The sequence below is a fragment of the Trachemys scripta genome, chromosome 1 (assembly GCF_013100865.1).
Source record: "Trachemys scripta elegans isolate TJP31775 chromosome 1, CAS_Tse_1.0, whole genome shotgun sequence".
Taxonomy (NCBI): Eukaryota; Metazoa; Chordata; order Testudines; family Emydidae; genus Trachemys; species Trachemys scripta.
Genome location: NC_048298.1, coordinates 304467056 through 304484170, shown reverse-complemented (window position 1 = coordinate 304484170; position 17115 = coordinate 304467056). Strand labels below are relative to the sequence as shown.

The 17115-nt window shown below is 44.4% G+C and overlaps 1 protein-coding gene across 1 annotated transcript in view; it reads right to left on the bottom strand.

The window, feature by feature from the left end:
* MIPEP (mitochondrial intermediate peptidase) overlaps positions 1-17115 on the bottom strand; it is a 116708-nt gene that overhangs the window by 25528 nt on the left and 74065 nt on the right. The window contains exon 16 of the mRNA XM_034758744.1: positions 13826-13945. Coding sequence (XP_034614635.1) covers positions 13826-13945 — 120 coding nt within the window. The remainder of the gene's footprint in view (positions 1-13825; positions 13946-17115) is intronic.

Here is a 17115-nt window from a genome sequence, read left to right as displayed (position 1 = left end):
CACAAATGCATAAATATAAAATGGGGAATAATTGGCTAGGCAGTAGTGCTGCAGAAAGAGATTGCAGGTTACAGTGGATCACAAACTGAATATGAGCCAACAACGTGATGCAGTTGTGGAAAAGGCTAATACCCTGGGGTGTACTATCAGGAGTATCATATGTCAGACAGGAAGTAACCATCCTACTCTGCTTGGCACTGGTGAGGTCTCAGCTGCAGCACTGTGCCCAGTTCTGGGTGCCACACTTTAGGAAAGATGTGGACAAATTGGAGACAGTCCAGAGGTGAGCAACAAAAATGATACAAGGTTTAGAAAACCAACCTATGAGGATAGTTTTAAAAAAAACTGGGCATGTTTAGTCTTGAGAAAAAAAGACTGGGGGAGGGGGAGGGCGGAAGGGAACACCTAATAACAGTCTTCAAATATGTTAAAGGATGTTACAGAGAAGATGGTGATCAATTGTTCTACATGCCCACTGAATGCAGAACATGTAGTAATCAACTTAATCTGCAGCAAGGGAGATTTAAATTAGATATTAGGAAAAACTTTCTAACTACAAGAATAGTTAAGTACTAGGCTAGGCTTCCAAGGGAGGTTGTAGAATCCCCTAAGAACAGGTTAGACAAACACCTGTCAGAGTTAGTCTAGGGGCATACTGGGTCCTGCCTCACAGCAGGGGGCTGGAATAGATGACTTCTTGCGGTCCTTTCCAGCCCCACATTTCTATGATTCTATAATCTTAAACAATGGGCTGCAGAGGTGTTAGTGAGGGGAAGGGGCTAAATTCTGGAGAGGGGACTAGAAACCACAACTGCATTAAAGAGGCACGAAGAAAAGCAACAGGACAGTCTGCCAAATATCTTCAATGCCTGTAAACCAATGCAAGGAGTATGGGAAACAAGCAGGATGAATTGGAAGTCATGATCTGTGAAGAAAATTATGACTTCATTGGCATTGCGGAGACTTGGTGAGACAACTCCCATGATTGAGGCACCAGCATTGAGAGACATAGCTTGTTCTGGAAGGATAGGTATGGGGGGAAAAGGAGGGTGTTGCACCATATGTCAAGAATGTATACACTAGTCCTGAGATCCAAGAGGAAGTGAGCAGCAGACCTACTGAGTGTATCTGGGTAAAGATAAAAAGGGAAAATAATCACAGTGGTGTTACGGTGGGGGTCTATTATAGAGAACCAAATCAAGAAGAGGAAGTGGATGAGGCATTCTTCAACCAGGTAACAAGATTAGCTAACACACATGGGCTAGTATTAATGGTGATTTTAAGTTCTCTGATATCTGTTGGAAGACTAATGCAGCAAAACATAATATGTCCTGCAAGTTCATAGCATGTGTAGGGGATAACTTTCTGATTAAGAAAGTTGAGGAAACAACTAGGGGGTCATCCATTTTGGATCTGGTGTTGACCAACAGGGGTGAATTAGTTGCAAATGCAAAGCTGTTCGGGAACTTGGGAGGAAGTGATCATGATCTGGTAAGAATTCAAGATCCTAAGGAAAGGAAGACATGAGAATAACAAACCAGGACACTGGACTTCAGAAAGGCAGATTTCAACCAATTGAGAAATAGTTGGCAAGGTCCCATGGAAAGACCAATTAGGAAGAAAAGGAGTTGACAGGGGCTGGCAGTTCCTAAAAGATGTAATACTAGAGGCTCAAGATCAAGCTATTCCAATGCAGAGGGAAGATAAGAGTCACAGGAAGCCACTGTGGCTGCACAAGAAGCTATTTTGCTATCTGAAAACCAGAAGGGACACATACAGGAAATGGAAGGGGGGGCATGTCACCAAGGAAGTGAACATGGGAATAGCACGAGCATGTAGGGACAAAATCAGGAAAGCCAAGGCAAAGAATGAGTTACAGCTGGCAAGAAATATTAGAGACAACAAGAAGGGGATCTACAAATATGTCAGATAAAAAAGAAATATCAGGGATGGTATGGGTCTGCTGCTCAATGAAGAAGGTGAGCTGGTAACGGAAGATGATAGGAAGACAGAACTGCTCAATGCCTACTTTGCTTCAGTCTTCACACACAAAAATAACATGTGACCGGACAACTAGCTAAGCTATTACGGATAATAACGGGGAAGGGATGCAGATAAGTATAAGTAAAGAATATGTCAGAGATCTTCTGACTAAGTTGAATGAATTCAAGTCAATGGGGCCTGATGCTATTCACCAGAGGGCTGAAGATATTAGCTGAAGGAATGTTGGAGCCTCTGGCAATAATATTTGCAAACTCATGGATGACAGAAGAGGTCCTGGAAGACTGGAGAAGGGATAATGTAGTGTCCATCTTTAAAAGAGGGAAAAAGGAGGAGCCGGGGAACTACAGACCTGTCAGCCTGAACTCAACACCTGGGAAGCTACTAGAGCAATGTACAAAACATTCAATTTGTGAATACCTGGAGGATGAATGGGTGATCACTAGCAGTCAGCAGTGCCTCTGCGGGAATTCTGCACCACTGGGCACATGCAGAATTCATTCATTCATTGAGCACATGGAGATTTTTTTTTGCTTCCCCACAGAAAAATGACTATCAGGGAAACAAAGGAAAGTCACAAGAGCAGTCACACACCCCTCTAAAGCATCACAGGTGCATCATTTCAGGCACCTGGAGCAGCTGGCATAGAGTTAAATCACTGTGGGGGGAGGGGAAGGGCTGTGGATGCCCCGGTTGGTGGTTCCTACCCTATGCTGGGCTTAGCTGCAAGTCCCCTCTTCCTCTTCAAGGAGCGGCCAGGGCTGGGGCTGACCCTGACCCATGCCCAGAAACCTCCCCCAGCTGCAGAAATCTCTGCATCCCCCCATCCCATAGGCCCCATCGTTCCTCAGCCGCATGGGAATGGGTCACTGTGGGGGGAGCTGCTTCAGGGCAGGCCCAGCCCTTGCACTGTATCAGAGTCAGCTGCAGCCTCACTGCCAAGTTTGTATCCCGGGGCAGGGGTGGGTGGGCTGCAGGGTGATCTCCCACCTCCATGCAGCCAGTGGCCTGTGCTCCCCACTGCCATGCTGGAGCCTCCACATTTATTTATTGACAAATAAAATTTTCAGAATTTTGCAGAATTTTAAAATAGTGTGCAAAATTTTTATTTTTTTGATGTAAAATTCCCTCAGGAGTAATAATTGGTTAATCAACCGCAAACAAAGATTAACTATTAATGGAATTAGGTCAGACTGGAAGGAGATCTCAAGTGGGGTTCCACAGGGATCTGTTTTGGGTCCAGCATTATTTAACATTTTATTAATGACCTGGAAGTTGGAATAAAGAGCACACTGATCAAATCTACTGATGACACAAAGCTAGGGGAGGCTGCAAATACTTTGGAAGATAGAGCTAAAATTCAAAGGGACCTTGATAAACTGGAGAACCAGGCCATAGACAATGAAATTCATCAAAGACAAATGTAAGGTGCTACACTTAGGGAAGAAAAACTAAACGCACAAATACAGAATGGGGAATAACTGGCTTGACAGCAGCACTGCTGAGAAGGATCTGGAAGTTTTGGTGGATCACAACCTCAACACCAGTCAACAATGCAATGCTGTTGCAAAAAAAGCAAATGTAATTTTGGGTTGTATTAACAGAGGCATAGGATGCAAATTACAGGATCTGATAGTACCGCTCTACTCGGGGCTGGTTAGGCCTCAGCTGAAGTACCGTGTCCAATTTTGGTCACCAATGTATAGAAAGGATGTAGAGAAACTGGAAAGGATCCAAAGGTAAGCGACAAAGGTGATCAAAGGGATGGAATGCAAGCCATATGAGCAAAGGGTTCAGATTACAGCATAGCAGATTTAGATTAAATCTCAGGAAAAACTTCCTAACTGTAAGAACAATAGGACAACGGAAGGAACTGCCTAAGGAAGTCATGGAAGCTGCTTCACTGGAGGTTTTCAAAAAGAGGTTGGATAGCCATCTGTCTTGGATGGTTTAGACCAGTGATACTCAGACCTCAGTGGTTCAGGAGTCAAATTAGTGATCACTACCCAAAAGAGCCATAGTAGTGTGAATTCATTGTTTCATTTATTATTTTTAGATACATATTACTCTCACAGCAAAATGACTGACCGGGTATTCTACAATTGGTTAATAACATAGTAAAAGCCTCCTGATTGGTTAATACTTAAACTGCACAGTGTTTTAATATCAGGTGCTGCAAAGGGCCGCAGGAGTCGCATTAAAGAGCCACTTGTGGCTCCTGAGGCTGAGTCTGAGTATCACCAGTTTAGATACAACAAATCCTGTGTCTTGGCAGGGGGCTAGACTACATGACCCTTGCGGTCCCTTCTAACCCTGTGGTTCTATGATTCTATGATCTAATTTGGCCTGCAGAATCTTTATTAGATGTGAGGGTCTGTGAGATGGATAGGATCCAGTTGACCCAACGGCTCTTGGCTAAACAGCGTTCAACAATAGTTCAGCTGCATCTACTGCTGAAATCTTGTCAGCAGTGAGTAATTTTTATAGTGCACACAAGTTTTCAGAGCCCAGGGTGAGTTTATGGAGCTGGGAGTGAAGGAGAAATAAAAACAAACAAACATCTACTTGAGAACTGAGAAAGTTTGCTATGAAGAGCAAACAATTAATACGGAACTCCACAGGTTCAGTTTTACAAAGTCACTATTTAGAGGGGAGTGACAATTTAAGAGCAATTCATGATTTAATGTGGAAAAGCAGTGTTTAAAATCCAGGCTTTGAGAAGAACTGTGTCATTCGATTTTCTTTTAGATGCATCAGGAATGTCTGTGCTGACCTACATACAGTGAAACCCACATGAAGTCAATGGGCTTGCACTGGATGAAGGAAAGTGCAGAATTTAGTCCATTACTATTGTCTTTTCATAGCTATATGATTTCTTGTAATATAGGCATTGCTGCTTCAAAGTTGTCTCCTCTCAACATGGGCAGATAATTTCCATTAGCATTAACAAAAGTTACATGCATATGTCAGGAAGAGAATAAACCCAAAATGTATAATTGAGTTATTCAATTTTATTCCCCTACTCAGGAGCAGAAAACAAGTTATTTATCATACAGCAACTGTGATTCTTCGAGATGTTACTAAAGCTCCTCTGACAGCCATATAAACGTCTATTTAAGACTACTGGAAATACACAATAGTCCCTTTTCATTATTACTAGCACTGATGGGAAAGCAAAAAGTATGCAGTTTGGTTTGTGCTACATTTAATACTCTCTATAGCTTCAAGGAGTGGTTACTTACATTTCTGTAACCTGAATTCTTCATGTTGTGTGGCCCCTTTCGATATGCTACTGTGGGCACGCACATGTTCCACACAAGCAAGACTTTCTGAAGACCACACCTGTGCAGTTCCTCTCCTCATGCTGTAGACTGAGACAATAAGGCAGTGTGAAAGGACTGCCTCTCCAGTTTCCTCTCTACTGCAGCTGGCCAGATCTGCAGCAGAGGAGAAGGAGGGTGGCTAGTGGAATACAGATAAAGACCAACACATCTCCAAGAACTCAAGTGATAGAAAGGTAAGTAACCTCTCTTTCTTCAAGCACTGGCCCCTATCTGTATTCCACTGTGGGTGACTGAAAAGTAGTCTTCCTTATAGAGGAGGGTGTGAGGACCTCAAAGAAGTCAGTGAATGGAAGACTGCTGAGCTCACTGCCGCATCAGCTGCTGAGGTCTGCCCTACAATGTAATATTTTGCAAAGCTATGAAATGAACTCCAAGTCGTAACTTTACAAATCTCAGTTAGGGGAACTTCGCTGAGGAAAACCACTGACACCGCCTGAGTCCTGATACCCTATGGAGGAGGGATGCCAGCCACTTCGTAACACAGCAGGATCCAGCCAGAGATACGTTTGGATATTTTCTGCGCCAAAATAGCTTCTCCCTTCATGTGTTCAGTAAAGGATGTAAGTAGCTTGGGAGACTTTCAAAAGGATTTTGTTCTGCCTGGATAGAACACTAACATTCTTCGCACTTCCAGAGTATGAAGTGTCCTGTCTTTGCTGGTCATGTGAGTTTTGGTGAGAAGACAGGTAGATTATCAGTCTAGTTTAAATGGAATTTTGAGATCACATTGGTTGTACATGTAGGGTATAGTCATAGGAAAGCCTTCTTATGAAAGACTGGGTCAGCCAGGAGGGCCCTGTAAAGCTAAAGCCTTTGTCTGCAGCCATACTGTAAAGCAGAGGTGGGCAAACTACGGCCCATGGGACCGTCCTGCCTGGCCCTTGAGCTCCCTGCCAGGGAGGCTAGCCCCGAACTCCTCCCCTGCTGTTCCCCCTCCCTGGCAGCCATGCCGCCATGCGGGCAGCGCTCTGGGCGGCGGGGCTGTGAGCTCCTGCTAAGCAGAGTGGCAGCATGTCTAGCTCCGGCCAGGCGGCGCAGCTGCCAGACATGCTGCTCTGAGCGGCATGGTAATGGGGCCGAGGCCATGGGGTTGGATAAGGGGCGGCGGGTCCCGGGGGGCAGTGAGCAGGTGGATGGGGAAGCGGTTCTGGGGGCGGGGTGGTGGTCAGGGGATGGGGAACAGGGAGATTGGATAAGCATGGGAGTCCTGGGGGGCCTATCAGGAGGCAGGGGTATGGATAGGGGTCAGGAGACAGGGGAACAGGGGGGGTTGAATAGGTGTGGGGTCCCGGGGGGGCCTGTCAGGGGTCGGGGGTGTGGATAGGGGTCGGGGAGGTCAGGGGACTGGGAGCAGGGGGGGTGGATAGGAGGGGGGGTCCCGGGGGGGCAGTTGGGGGGGGGGGGGGTGGGGGGTGGGGGGGGGGGGCCAGGCTGTTTGGGGAGGCACAGCCTGGCTGTAAGGCCTAAAGCCTAAGGCCTTTGTGTGCAGCCAGATTAAAAGAGCAGCCAAGCAACAGCCATTAGCTGAGAAGCAGAACGTCACATCCGCACATTCCATCTAAATTACATTAAGACAGGCTCACATATCACATGTTAGATGGCTCACATATCACATGCCCCCATAGGTAGAACATATGCTGTATTATCAAATTGTCTGGTTCCCATTCATGGTCCCTTGATAGGAATCTGCTAAGGCTGTCCACAAGCTTGTTGCATTGCTCCAGGAGGTGCACTACTGACAGAGTGACTGATGCACCAATTCCATAGGTTGACAGCTATTGCGCATAATGGAGTGGATTTTGCATCACTTGGTCTGTTGATATAGATTACTGTTGACTTGTTCAATTGCACTTGTGCACGTCTCACTGCTGTGCATGGGAGGAAGCATTTGCAAGCCCTGCGGACTGCTTGCGGTTCTAGCAGATTGATATGCATTCTGAACTCTTGAGGTGTCCAAGTATCTTCTGCCACTTGTTCGTCCAGATGGCTGTCTCAGCCTAGGGAGGAGGCATCCAGAATTAATACTTTTTCAGGTGGTGGTGAAGTGAAAGGAATTCCTGTGCAAACCTGGTGGCTGTTTGCCCATCAGTTTACTGAGTCCTGTATTCTCTGAGTGGTGGCTCTTTTACAATGCAGTCTCTGCTTGGGATGTACACTGTTTTGAGCTAAGTTTTGAGCTAAGGCACAAGATCGGAGCTTTGCAAATGGTGTTACATAAGTACAGGCTGCCATTGGCCTAAGAGTAAGACAAGTTTGAACCCAGGTCTGTGGACTGGTCTGAAGCTGCATGACCATTGTTGTCATTGTCTAGCAGGAAAGCTCCTGGCTCTAACGGAGTTCAGTGTTGCTCCAATGAATTCTTCTGTCTATGTGAGGACTAACAACGATTTCTCTTTGTCTACAGAGATGCTCAGGGACTGATGCAGCTAGAATAGGGGCTCTTGTTGCAGAATGGACCTCTTAGTGAGATCTCCCAGTCAATAACCATTTGTCAAGGGGCAGAAATATTGAGATTCCCTTGAGGCAAAGGTGGGCTACCACTGACATCATTTCTGTAAACACCCTTGGGGCTGTAGCCAGACTGAAGGGAAGTAGCTTGTACTGTTAATGATAGGAACCTATGGAAACCTGAGAACTTTCCTGTGTGCAAGTGAGGTACATGGAAACAGGTATCCTTCACGTTGTGAATTGTGAACTAGTCTCCTTTGCTTAATGATAGAATTGCTGCTGCCAACGTTACCATTCTAAATCGTGTTGATGGGATATAGACACTGAGTTGCTGTAGGTTTATGTTTTTTTCTTTGAATCATGAAGTATTTGTAATAGAATCCTCTTCCTTGGTAAAGGGGAGAACCAGGTTCTGTGGCTCCCAGTTGAAGAAGGGAGTTTATCTCCTGAGAGAACATCTCCTTGTGAGAGTGATCCCTGAAGAGAAAACGGGATGGAGGATGAGGAGGGGAAAGGGAGAGGAATTCTATTGTATATCCTGTTTGGATAATATCAAGAATCCATCTGTTGGATGTAATGCTCTGCCAGTTGTCAAAGAAGTGGGCTAAATGACCCCCATATCAGAAAAAAAATAGACAAATTTAGCTATAGAGATGATTTGCAGCTCCTTAGGTTCCAGCTGGAAGGAGGAGGCAGAAGGAGTTGTTTGTCTATGCCTCTGTAGTTGTGTGCACTTCTTTGGGGGCTCATAATGGCTATGATGGAAGAATGGCTCAGGAGTTGATCTTTGTCTGGTGCATGAATCCTGAGGGAGAGGAGAATTGCCCAGGATACCTTTAACAAACGTAGGGACTTGTTCATCCTTTCACTAAATAGCTAAGTTTCCTCTGAAGGGCAGATCCTCGATTGTGACTTGGCTCTCCTTTGGGAACCCAGATGAGTGAAGCCACGCCCCTCTTTTCACAACCACAGCAGTGGCTACTGACCAAGCAGCCATGCCAGCCACATTGATGGCAGTGATGACTTCACAGTCAGGTTTCCCTCCTAGATGAGTGCTTCAAACTATCCTCTAAGCTCACATGGAATCTTATCTGAAAACTCTGTGAATATGTTGTAGTTCACAAGGTTGTACTTGGTCAAAAGCACCTGACAGTTTGCTATTGTGAATTGCAGGCTGGTAGCTGAAAAGACCTTTCTGCCAACAGTACAGTCCCTTAGCTTCCTTATCAAGTAGAAAAGATCATACCTGGTGTTGCCTGCTTCTCTCTAATGCTGCTTGGGCAATCAGTGGATTTGGTGCTGGATGACTAAATAAAAATTCTGTCCCTTTGGCTGGGACAAAACATGTCTTCTCTGTCCTTTTAAGGGTGGGAGCACATGTGGCAGGTGTGTGCCACACCATCTTTGCTGGTTCCATGATCACGTCATTAATAGATAGTGCAATTTTACTGAGTCCAATGATCTGAAGGATATCAGCGTTTGTGGGATGCCTCCTGCACCTCCATCATATCAAGTAGCAAGAGCTATGCTACAAAAGTTACTAACTGTTCTTGTAGTGTAGTTTCTTGATAAGTGTAATTTAGATGTTAAATGTGTTAAAAGTCCTAGCCCAGATGCCCTCAAATTCTGAATTTAAGAAACTAGACATTTATATTGACAAGATAACTCAATTACTGTATTTTCTGGCGTATAAGACTACTTTTTAACCCAGGAAAATCTTCTCAAAAGTCGGGGGTCGTCTTATACGCCGGGTGTCGTCTTATAGGGCGGGTGCTGAAACTTCTGAGCCGGACTGGAGAATCTGCGGTCGCCGCATATGGTGGGGGGAGCTCAAAAACGGCCGCGGCCGCATCCCCGCCCGATGACGAGGTGAGGGGGCGCCTCACCGGGAAGGTGTAAGTGAAGGGCGGAGCAAGCTGCAGGCGTCCGGGACGCCCGGGGTATGGAAAAAAGAGAGAGAGCGGCGCTGTGCCCAGAAAAACACGCCTCTTTCACCCATCTGGCCCGCCCTTGTATCCTATTACCGTACCTCCTTCTCTGCCTCTCAGATCTCGCTCCTGAGGACTGCAGTGAAGCGGCGCGCATGTGCGAGATCTGAGAGGCAGAGAAGGAGGTAATAGGATACAAGGGCGGGCCAGACGGGTGAAAGAGGCGTGTTTGCGCTACCGCTCTGATAGTCTTGGAGACAGGGAGGGCTGGGCAGGCAGGGAGAGCTGACCAATCCAAGCAGGCTTTGTATACAACAACCAGCCAATCGCCGGTAAGGTACATCGCTTGCCGTGATTGGCTGGTTGTTGTATACTGGGTACCACATACAGTACAGCACCAGTATCTGTACCTGTTCATACAGTATAGCACCAGTACATACAGTACAGTATACAAATGTCCAACAGTCAAAACCCCATCATGGCTCCACCAGCAAGAAGAAAGAAATATGAAGCCAGTTTCAAACTTAAAGTTGTAAACTTTGCCATGGAACATAATAACTGCGCTGCTGCAAGACAATATGGAGTAACAGAAAAGATGGTTCGGGACTGGAAAGCAAATGAAAAAGCATTAAAGAGTATGCCAAGGGGTAAGTGTGCATTAAGAAGAGGCACTCCACATTGGCCAGAACTCGAAAAACATGTAGCAGACATGGTGAATGAGCATCGCCAAAACGGTTATGTAGTGACACGAAATAAAATACATTTGTTTGCACTTCAGTGGGCCAAATCTAACCCAGATCACAGCAACAGATTTAAGGCCACTGTATCCTGGTGTACTAGATTAATGGGAAGGCATAATATGGTACTGAGGCAAAAGATGAAAATTGCCCCAAAATTACCTGCAGATCTTGATAGCAAAGTAAATAGTTTCCATCGATCCGTAATACAACAGCGCACTAAACATGGCTATGCGTTAAGTAGTATTGGAAATATGGATGAAACTCCAATGAATTTTGATATGGTTGGAAATAAAACTGTCCATCAAAAAGGTGAAAAAACAATTTTAATTAAAACAACAGGACATGAAAAGTCCAGTTTTACAGTGGTACTAGGATGCACAGCTGATGGCACCAAACTGAGACCAATGATTATTTTTAAAAGAAAAACAATGCCAAAATTCAAGTTCCCTGTTGGTTGTTTTGTACATGTGAATGAAAAAGGCTGGATGGATGAAGAAGGGGTAAAGCTATGGCTTGATAATGTATGGAGCAGGCGACCAGGTGGACTTATTCAAAAATGTAGTCTACTGGTGTGGGATATGTTCAGGGCTCATTTAACTCCCAGCACCAAGCAAATGCTTGCAAGACTAAACACAGATGCGGCAGTTATTCCTGCAGGATTGACATCGTTGGTACAGCCACTGGATGTGTGCCTAAACAAGCCATTTAAAGATCGCATTCAAGAACAGTGGAATGAATGGATGGTTAGCGGCGAAAAGTCATTCACAAAAGGAGGAAACATGCGTGCTCCACAGTTGGATGTTTTGTGCAAGTTTGTCATAAAAGCCTGGAATGATATTGATGCAGAAACAGTAATCAAGTCTTTCAAGAAGTGTGGCATATCAAATTCATTAGATGGTATGGAGGACGACTACTTGTGGCAAGATGAAGAGGAAGCCGAAGCTGAGACCACACCATCTGATACGGAATTCGATCCATACGATGACTGCCTTACAAATGTATCACAAGATGTCATTGATGTACTTTTGATATCAGATGACGAACAGGAGGATTTTGAAGGCTTTTAAAGGGAAACTGTCACGCCAGCAAAACCTGTAAAAATACCGTAGCTTGCAGTTATGATGGGCGTTGCTAACTCGCCAGGGACTTGCCCGGCACTTGCTCTCTCTCTCTTGTTTGTTATCTTCCTCCTATCATCATCAGTTCCAGTTTGGTTGACAGCTTAGAAAACAAACAGCATGGCAGCTCCCAGGGGTTTATTGTCTTATCCTTCCTTTCAGCTTTAGAGTGAATTAGGAAAAGTTTAATCCACTTGCACTGTTTTATGTTTACATGTTTGATGACAAACAGCCTTATGTTTATAAGTGACAGTTTTCCTGCTAAGTACCTGCATGTCATAAGCATTTGAATTAAAATTACCATATTGAAATCAAATCTGATGTTTTTTTAATTTTTTTTTGGTGTGCGTTGAAAGAGGGGTAGTCTTATACGGCGAGTATATCCCAAACTCTATATTTTAACTGGAAAAGTTGGGGGTCGTCTTATACGCCCAGTCGTCTTATACGCCGGAAAATACGGTATTAGTGTTTTTGTACTGGGACAGACTGTGGGATCAAGTCATACACCAAAGCTTGTACTAAAATGGTGATGCTATGCTGCACTACAAGATGTTGCTTAATGTTACAGGCACCATCCTGTGGATAAATTATGAAGGTGGAGATTAAAGATTACAAGACAATCTTCAAAAGCAAGAAAGGAACTTATCTGGTGACCTGGCCAACATTCCCTTCTTAGGGATTTGCAGGGGGAGAGGGGTTCTAAAGTTCAAGACTATGTGAACAAATATTAAATGCCTCCATGTGCCTAATCATTCTATATTAAGAGTATTTAAACAATAAAGTTTGAGTATTAAAGACAATGTACAATCAAATTCTATTCTCTAGGGATATCCTGCCTCTGACTTTGTGGCTGAGAACGGGGCCATGGGAGTGGAATCAGCTGCTACCTAAGGAGCAGGAAGGGTTTGTAGGGAAAGGATGCACACCCTTTAGGGTAACTGGAGCCCCATTCTTTGTGGGGAAGGGTTGTTCGATTCCTGCACAGCACCAAGCAATGAAAGAACACAACTGCATTATGGGAGGAGTGAACGGCTACTCAGGCTGGGCTCCTAGCTTCAGAATTTGATAGGATAGAGTACAAGAACTATGTGCATAACTAAACAATTGATTCACTTTTTTTTGTTGGTTTAAAATGTGATTTAAATTCCAAGGATAAATGGTTTTGCATCTTCAGAATATAATTTTCACATAATTAAAACACACACATTCTCATTCAGAAAAATAATTAATAATCAATCTGACATCAGGAATCATAACATTCAAAAACCAGTAGGAGAACACTTCAACCTCTCTGGTCACTCAATAACAGACCTCAAAGTGGCAATTCTTCAACAAAAAAACTTCAAAAACAGACTCCAACGTGAAGCTGCAGAACTGGAATTAATTTGCAAACTAGATACCATCAGATTAGGCCTGAATAAAGACTGGGAGTCGTTGGGTCATTACAAAACCTAAACTTAATTTCCCCAATACTAATTTCTCCCTACCGTTACTCACACCACCTTGTCAACTGTCTGTAATGGGCCACTCTCTTACCACTTCAAAAGTAATTTTTCCTCCCTTGGTATCCTGCTGTTAATTGATTTATCTCATTAGACTGACCTAACACTTGGTAAAGCACCCCCATTCTTTCATGTATTTATACCTACTCCTGTATTTTTTACTTCATACATCTGATGAAGTGGGTTCTAGCCCATGAAAGCCTATGCCCAAATAAATGTGTTAGTCTCTAAGGGCCACAAGGACTCCTTGTTTTTCTTGTATTCTCTGAATGCTAATAACATACAACATGTTTTACACAATTTGCTTCATTTGCCAAAATGGCTGTTGGACTGTTAGAATGGAACAAAAATGCTGTTTTTCACAGTCCCAAAATTATAGAAAAACTAATTCCACTAAGCTCTTTGTCATTCGGAAATACAGTACTAATAGAGTACTGACTCCACATTCTCATCACAGAAGCAAGGAAATTATATTTAAATGCAAGCACACACAGGCACAGTAGCTTGACAGAAGTTCTGGAGTTGAAGTTTTTCAGTGTCAGTAGTGACACACCTGGATATTTATGCCAAAAACCTCAGTAAACGGCCTCTGTTTTGAATTATGCTGATAGGAAATGTGGAGATTTTAAGATTCTGCTGAAAGCGGATGACAGCTTAGTCAGCCTACTAAAGTCACAAGGCCTAAGCATTTCCAAACTTTCCTTTTCTTTTCAAGTCTGAATGAGAATGAAATATTATACTCACAGTTTTTGGTACGTATGGTAATCCATAAAATTTCTCCTGGGTTTCCTTTAAAATTTCTGTGGTTGACCTCTTTAGAGGATGTTCCCCATGGTAGAGTTGGTCCAAGACAGCATAAAAGACCTAGACAGATAAAACATATATTCAGCTTTGGCTCACAGTCTTGGCATTTGACATGTGGTTAACCAACAAAGACAGAGGCAATAGAATAAACCATGAGAACTTAAAATATGTACATTTCCTGGCTCTTCTATTTTTGGTATAAAATAAAAGGATAAGGGACTGATCCTTGTGCTGAGTGCCCTCAATCCAACTCACAAACAGATGTTGAGGACTTAGTGTCTTGTAAGATTAGTTCCCTGACACTTAAAATGCATTGTCAACCTCTGCAAGCTCATGTATTTGTCTACCTTAAACAAAATTGAAACTAATGCTTAATGTCCCAAAGAAGTCCATCTTTTTTGGGGGGTGGGGGGGGGGAGAGGGGAAGTTTTAAAATACTCCTATTAATAAGAGACTTTCAAAATACTTTCCTTGGGTTCTGAGAGACAGACACAGCACAGCCTAACACGATGTCACTAAGATGCACATGCTGTGTATGGTGCCATAAAGAGTAGAAGATCACAACTGCCGTGAAGAAGGCTAAGCAGTGGACACCAAAAGTGTCTTGAGACGGATGGCAGAAGGAGCCACTGGTGGCACCTCTCAAGTTCCCTCTAGAACTGGTCCAAGGCATAAGAAGAGGTAAGGGAATTAGGAAAGAAGTGCTACTGAAAGAGATCAATATTTTACTGGTGCTTGGAGCAGCATATGTGGGACTTTTATGGGACTCAGGAATTGTATGATAGGTGCTGAGGGTTTTTCAGGGTTGAAAGTCACAGAGTGGGAAATGGAGTTGCAGCATGTTGATTTGTGAGACTAAATGCTTTGTGGGAGGTTTGTGGGGCAGATAAAATGAGAGACAACTGTCCAATTCATGATATTCTGCAAAGATTTGGTGGAGACAGACATTAGGCCTAAACCAGGAGTCAGGTTGCAGTAGGATGGACCAACTATTAGGTGGAGCAGCAGCCACACTAAGCACCCTAGGGACCCATACAGGATTTCTTGTCTGTGGATAAAGTGGCCCAGTGCAAATCCCATGGAAATAAATATATTTAGGAGTTAGGAAGAAATAGTTAACTGCAGCCCCTCCCCGACATCTAAGTGGAGCACCAGGATGTTTCACAGGAAACCATTGTGCTCCTACTGGAAGGAGATGAATTTGGATTCTTGCTGTCAGGAGGTAACATTAACATCTTATCCTTTATCAACACTTGTGTAATACAATACTACTATATTAACTCCTTTACTGCTTTGGGAGCCCTGAGACAATTCAGGAGCTTAACTGTGTACTAGCTCTGTGCTATCATGAAAATCCAAACAGAAATGGCTTTTTACTGAAATATAACGAGATTAAAGTTTTAACAAACATTTGTCACAGCCCTGTTAAAGCTCCCCCTGCTGGACATTCACTAGGCTGCCACGTTTCAGTCTCATGCCAGACCCATCTGCTTCTAAGCTTCCCTTGGTCTGGGTAGCCTCCGGCACTGTTTCTTTGGCCTCTCTGGAATACATCCCACTGGGCAGAGAGTCTATTATCCTTCACAGAAGTGGGAACTCAGGGTTCAACTGCTTTAGGTTCTTAGAATCACCACCACCCCCTGCCAAGGTACACCAGTTGCTTAAGCACACTCTTTCTCATAATTCCAGCCTGGTGAGCACTCTGGTGTACAGTTTAGATGAAACATGTAACACACAGGCATTGCAAAAGGGATTCTAAAACACTTATCCTTTACTTTAAAAAACTTATGAGATATACTGATCTACACAAGCCAACAGAACTCCTATTTATCATTCCCTTCCTTAATTTCCTCACCACTCGAGTGGTCTAAGTCTTTGTTTGGGATTTAGAATGATAGAATTGTAGGATCGACGGGAACCTCGAGAGGTCATCTAGTCTAGTCCCCTGCACTCATGGAAAGACTAAGTATTATCTAGACCATCCTTAACAGGTGTTTGTCTAACCTGCTCTTAAAAATCTCCAATGATGGAGATTCCACAACATTCCTCAGCAATTTATTCCAATGCTTAACTACCCTGAGAGTTAGGAAGTTTTTCCTAATGTCCAACCTAAACTGCCCTTGCTGCTATTTAAGCCCATTGCTTCTTGTCCTAAAAAGGGTTAAAAGTAGCCCTGGAGAGGTTTGCGGCAGGGATAGAGAAGTAGAAGCAGCAAAAGTAGGCTGATTGGGGAAGCAGCCACAGCTGTCACTGCGCCCAATCAGGGCCCAGCTGGCCCTGATAACAGGGCTGGAGGGCCAGGAGACAGGGGAGTCTCTCTCCAGCCCTGGAGGGAGAAGGGCTGGCTGCCGGGGAGAAAAGGATACCTGAACTGGAGCAGTGCTGGGGAATAAGGCAGGAGGGCCTGGTAAACCTCCAGGCTGCAGGCCTTGTGCAAGGCCTAAAGAAAGGTACTGGGGCTAGGCAGAGGCCACTGGACCAAACCTCCTTGCCAATGAGGAGTGGCCTTTACAGACTGCAGTTTGCCAGTAAGCAGGGGCTAGATGACGACTGGCAGTAGCCACTGAGGCAAGGTGAGCTTAGAAGGTTGGGAGCTCCCCTGGGAGGGGCGACCCAGAGCATGGGGGTACTGCTGGGGCAGAATCCTGAAGTAAAGGGCACCAGGGTCCGGGAGGGACACAGGGCCAGCAGCAGGCGAGACACCGGCCTGCAGAGGGTGCTCCGAAGCTGGAATTGAGCTAATTCCCAGGACAACCGACAGGAGGTGCTGCGCAGGTGAGTCATCGCATCTCTACACCTATCCTCAGAGGTTAAGGGGAGCAATTTTTCTCCCTCTTCAGTGTAACAACCTTTTATGTACTTGAAAACTGTTATGTCCCCTCTCAATCTTCTCTTCTCCAGACTAAACAAACCCAACTTTTTCAATCTTCCCTCAAAGGTCATGTTTTCTAGACCTCGAATCTTCTTTGTTGCTCTTCTCTGGACTTTCTCCAATTTGTCCACATCTTGCCTGAAATGTGGCACCGAGAACTGGACACAATTCTCTAGCTGAGGCCTAATCAAAAGAGAGGAATTACTTCTTGTGTCTTCCTTACAACATTCCTGCTAATATATCCCAGAATGATGTTTGTTTTAGTTTTTGTAACAGTGTTACACTGTTGATTCATATTTAGTTGTGATCCACTATGACCTCCAGATCCCTTTCTGGGAGTACTCCTTCCTAGGCAGTC